General features: G+C 42.0%; 1 protein-coding gene across 1 annotated transcript; it reads right to left on the bottom strand.

The window, feature by feature from the left end:
- Window positions 1–787: 787 nt before the first annotated feature.
- LOC115687312 (uncharacterized) lies at window positions 788–3,722 on the bottom strand. Its single transcript, XM_030612827.2, has 5 exons — window positions 3,663–3,722; window positions 3,350–3,602; window positions 2,992–3,058; window positions 1,590–1,921; window positions 788–1,334 (listed from the first exon to the last, which is right to left on the bottom strand). The coding sequence occupies exons 1-5, from the start codon at window positions 3,720–3,722 to the stop codon at window positions 1,189–1,191; spliced, it is 858 nt and encodes a 285-aa protein (XP_030468687.2). The 3' UTR covers window positions 788–1,188.
- Window positions 3,723–4,616: the final 894 nt, after the last annotated feature.

The following is a 4,616-nucleotide window of genomic DNA, read 5'->3' as shown; positions in this document are numbered from 1 at the left end:
AACGCCTAATAACCAAATCTCCTGTAAAAACACTAAATGAGATTATCTATCGCTTGTCACATATGTAATGGATTTATCTCGAGTTTTTTTTTTTTTGCTGCGTATCTCAATACTTGACTTTGGCTAAATTTCTCAGGTAACTTTAGACCTAAAAGAATCCATCATGTAACTTCTAACTGCTTCCTTGTGTGTACATGCTTATTCTGGCTGCACCTATGATTTAATTCCAAGACATCTTACAAAAGGTATTTACTTTGCATGACTTTCAAGCATCCGAAATAACTCAACAAATTCTAACAATATGTTGAAAGACCAAGCAATTCCATTCGGTGACATAGATATAAACAGCAAGTACCATCTATGTTCGAGGAAATGGAGATGTAAATGTGACAAATTCGGAGTGTAATATAAAAAGTCAGTTCACATAACTATTAATTGTCAAACGCAAACAATAACAACCAATTGACTGAAGAAAACTTGATAAGATCAGAATTACAGTGTCATGAGACCTACCTAAATGACAAGCATAAGAACAGAAATAGTCACTAACATTTTCTACTTGTTGAATTCAGATCCTATATACATTCAAAAAGCAACGGTCGACACGATAATATAGGAGCATGAAACTACCTTGACTCCCCCTTAATTCAGAGATCATAATAAGATACGCCCACTTCACCTACAAGTCAAAAGACATATTTATTAGGAAGGATGAACATGGTTACCAACAAGAAGTTACAACATAAAATCCTCAACTTAAGATTATTTCCAGTGATATCATGGACTGTATGCAAAGTTGATATTATTCAAGTAATATCCACCATTTCTTGGAAAATAATCTCACAAACGACATTCAAGAACTGCTCAATTCGAAGACTCTGATGCTATGACATAATTGTCAAGAGGGTAAATCTCCCATTATGAAGAATGCATAGTAGGGTACAATGCGAGAAGCCACTGATTCCGAGCTCCGAGGGGGCGGAAACCACCGGCGAGAAGCGAGAACAATGCGAGAAATCATCTCACCCAACATCATGAACTATGGTGATGGGACTGATATTTTGCACCATAAATTTGAGTTATGCAGACATTAAGCCCTAGTCTAGATGGAAAAGAATGCTCATGACCCGAGAACAAGATAAAGCTTAGGAATATGTAATCAAAATTGCAAGCTTCAGAGCAAAGATATTACATGGAATCAGATCCATCTCTATGAGCAATTAAACCTCTTCCATGACAACCAGGGCATGGCGTCATCTGATTTTCTTTATAAAATCCATATTCCTGATCTGCATTGCAAGTGGGACACACTCGATCTCCCCGTCCATCACAACCTGCACAACTTTCCTCAAGTTATGCTAGTTCATAAACAAAGCCACATATCACATGACTGATCATGATCACGACATAAGTAGAACTTCCTCGTCCTTTATATCTTGTTTTTAACCTACATAAAATGATCATCATAGACGGCACACAGCAGATAACAGAAAAACGCTACAGAGGAGAAGGATAAAGATGGGCAGTATCACAAATGGAAACATCCTTATATGAAAAGTGGTAAAAAAAATATTTATCCTAAAAACTACCTGAGCATTTCTCTATAGTCTCAGAATGAGGAACTTTTGTCCGTGTCTCCTTGTAGGGAACAAATAGGACAGGAAATTGAGACCTCAGATCCAATTCCCAAATTCCCAGTTCACAATCCTTATCCTTTCCGTCGATGTTGCCACCACGGTGGGGTTCTGTTTCTCTTATAATTTCTCTCTCCTCTATAAAGGTATCTAAAGTTCCCACGTAAACATTGCAATCTTCAACTGCGTGAATTTTCCAAGTACAAGCAGGACGACTTCCCCAACAGCAGCAATGACCAACATGATCAATTAGCAACTCCCGTATCTCTACTTCATCCAGTATTTGCCTACATAAGGTGACACAGTGAGTAGACCATTGTTTCAGAATGCAATAGGCAAGACTTTTTAACATAACTTATCACAAAGGATAATTGCAGTTACACGTTAAAGTGTCACTATAACCATGTCAAACACTGATTTCGTATGGTGAGCAATAAGGACACCTTTCAACTTTTTCTAATCGAGTTCAATACAGGATGGGATTCTGTTGGCCTTACTAAAATGTACTTGCTATAGTTCCACACAGCGAATGGATGATAAGCCAATGTTATCACTCTTGAAAAATAACATAAAGGAACAAAGGAATGGGTTGCAAATTGCAGCATGAAAGCATGCTGCAAATCATGTACTTGGTCCATACAATACTGATTGAACAGGGCAACAAGGGACCTTGCGTTTTCTCGACCAGTATAATACCTAAACCCTGTTAGAAGTTTAATGAAAGGAAAAATCTCCATCCCTAATATTAAAGGAAAAAGTCATTTTTCCACTAAAGGTTCGGAAAAACAGAACTCACTTTTTTGGATATACCAACTTTCCTGAAGAGACACAACAACGTGCTTTATTCCAGGACAAGACTGAAACTTTACGGAATTTCGAAAGACCAAAAAAAAAAAAAAAATTTCCCATAGGAATTGGCCGGCGAGATTTGGTTATTCCTCAAGGTTAACAGTAGCACTCCCAGTAAACCAAGCTTTCTATATAAATGTTGCGAAAGTATTCTATTAACATTATGAATGTACCAATAGGCATCTGAAAATTAAAGAAATTAATTCATTAAGTGTTTGCAAACCACAGAAGTGTCATGATCTTGCAAGCTGATCGAACAAAAGGGCGAGAGCACCGGAAAATATAACAAGATGAAGATGTTTCAGCTGAGCTGGATGGACAACCGAAACTATAGCAACAACATAAGTAATTTGAAGTATAGAAGGCTGGAAGCACAAGAAGATGAATGAAACCTATGTGTCGCAACTCGTAAGGGTATGCTTGTGGAAAAGCAAAATGGTTTCAGCTAACTATTACACACACGAACATGATCCTCACGAAAAGCAAGGGCGACTTCAACAGATCGTACCTCTGAAATTCACTGGTGGTTCCGCCATAGTCCTCTCCATATCCACCTTGATAGACAATTGCTTGCTCTACAGAGCATAAAATTCGATAGTGACAAGAACTAAATTAACCTGCACACGTCCTAAAGTTTCGACTTTCGAGCATGAAGAGTCAAACCCAAAATCAATCAAGCCAAAGGATCACGCTTTCCTTAGTTTCGTAAGGCGAACAATGATCATAATTACAACGCTTAGCAAGTAATTACCTAACCCACGTTCTTTTCAGAGAGGTATTAAGCGAACTCAGATAGACATCGACCAGAAGCGATCTCAGATACGCTCGACCCACAACCCAAAACTCGAAGATAGCCACGCACGTACCGCTGGGATCGAGCTCGGAGACGAGGGCGGCGTGAATCGAGGGCGGGTGGCGATCGGAGGCGGCGGCGGCGGACCGAATCTCGTCGACGCTGACTTCGGTGCCGGCCAGAGACGCGGTGGTGGGGATCGCGAAGCCGGTCCTCCCCAGGTACTGGTACGAGCACCACTTGTCGGTCTCCTGGGGAGGGGAATATTGTTGCCGTCCATCGTCGGAAGCGCCGCCGAATCGATCAGGTTTGGAGCCGGGAAAACCCTAGACGTGTGCGGCTATCGCCGGAGACCGCAAGAAGCAGCGCCGGATTCGGGATCGGACCTGCGAATTTGGGACGATGAGGCGTCGATTAGAGGTTTGGATTTTGGAGATCAGGGCCATTTGAGAGGTTTGGGGGTGGGGAGAGGTAGAGAGAACAGAGAGAGAGAGAGAGAGAAAATCGGGGGTGAGGGGGTAGATAAAAAGCTTTAGCGACCCGTGGCTAAATTAAGTATTGCGGCATTGTCTGACTATATTTATTTTCGTGGCTAAATTCGTGATTAATTAGCCACGAATTTAATCACGAAAATTAAGTATCACGGTATTTCTCTACTATATTTATTTTTGTACGAAAATTAAGTATCGCCGCATTTCCCTACTATTTTTATTTCCGTGGCTAATTAGCCATGAATTTAGCCACGAAAATTAAGTATCGCCGCATTTCCCTACTATATTTATTTCCGTGGCTAATTAGCCACGGATTTAGCTACGGAAATAAATATAGAAGGGAAATGCAGCGATACTTAATTTCCGTGATTAGCCACGGATTTAGCCACGGAAATTAAGTATCGCCGCATTTCCCTTCTATATTTATTTCCGTAGCTAAATCCGTGGCTAATTAGCCACGGATTTTAGGGGTGTCAATAAAACCCGGGCCAGCCCGGCCCGACCCGCGCCGACCCGGTCCGGCCCTAAAATTTGGGGTATTTTGGGGTCGGGCCTTAATCTTCTTCGAATTTGGCCCTAAAATTTGGGGTTTCGTTAGGATTGGGTAGGGTCAGGCCGACCCATTAACACTCTGGGCTAGCCCATCTCCCTCTCTCAGACTCTCAGTCGCCAATCGCCATCGCCATCGCCGTCTGCTCTCTCGCCTCGCCTCGTCTCGTCTGCTCTCGTCTCTACCCCCGTCGATCATCTCTCTGCATCCTTCGCTCGTCGCCGTCGCCGTCGCCGTCGCTCGAGGTCGGTCTCTCTCTCTCTCTCTAGCTTTGCAACGCCTCTGTTAAGGTTCCCCTC

Source organism: Syzygium oleosum, unplaced genomic scaffold (genome assembly GCF_021117445.2).
Source record: "Syzygium oleosum isolate NSW1041296 unplaced genomic scaffold, Sole_v2.1 Sole_v2.57, whole genome shotgun sequence".
In the NCBI taxonomy this organism is placed as follows: domain Eukaryota; kingdom Viridiplantae; phylum Streptophyta; class Magnoliopsida; order Myrtales; family Myrtaceae; genus Syzygium; species Syzygium oleosum.
This window is presented reverse-complemented; position numbering and strand designations above follow the sequence as displayed.

Bases quoted from the DNA above. Each gene is read 5' to 3' on its own strand.
- LOC115687312 (XM_030612827.2), bottom strand. From the start codon at position 3,722: ATGGCCCTGATCTCCAAAATCCAAACCTCTAATCGACGCCTCATCGTC. The intron at 3,059-3,349 runs GTACGTGCGTGG...TATGCTCTGTAG, and splicing joins CTCCGAGCTCGATCCCAGCG to AGCAAGCAATTGTCTATCAA. The intron at 1,335-1,589 runs GTAGTTTTTAGG...AAAGTTGTGCAG, and splicing joins GACTATAGAGAAATGCTCAG to GTTGTGATGGACGGGGAGAT.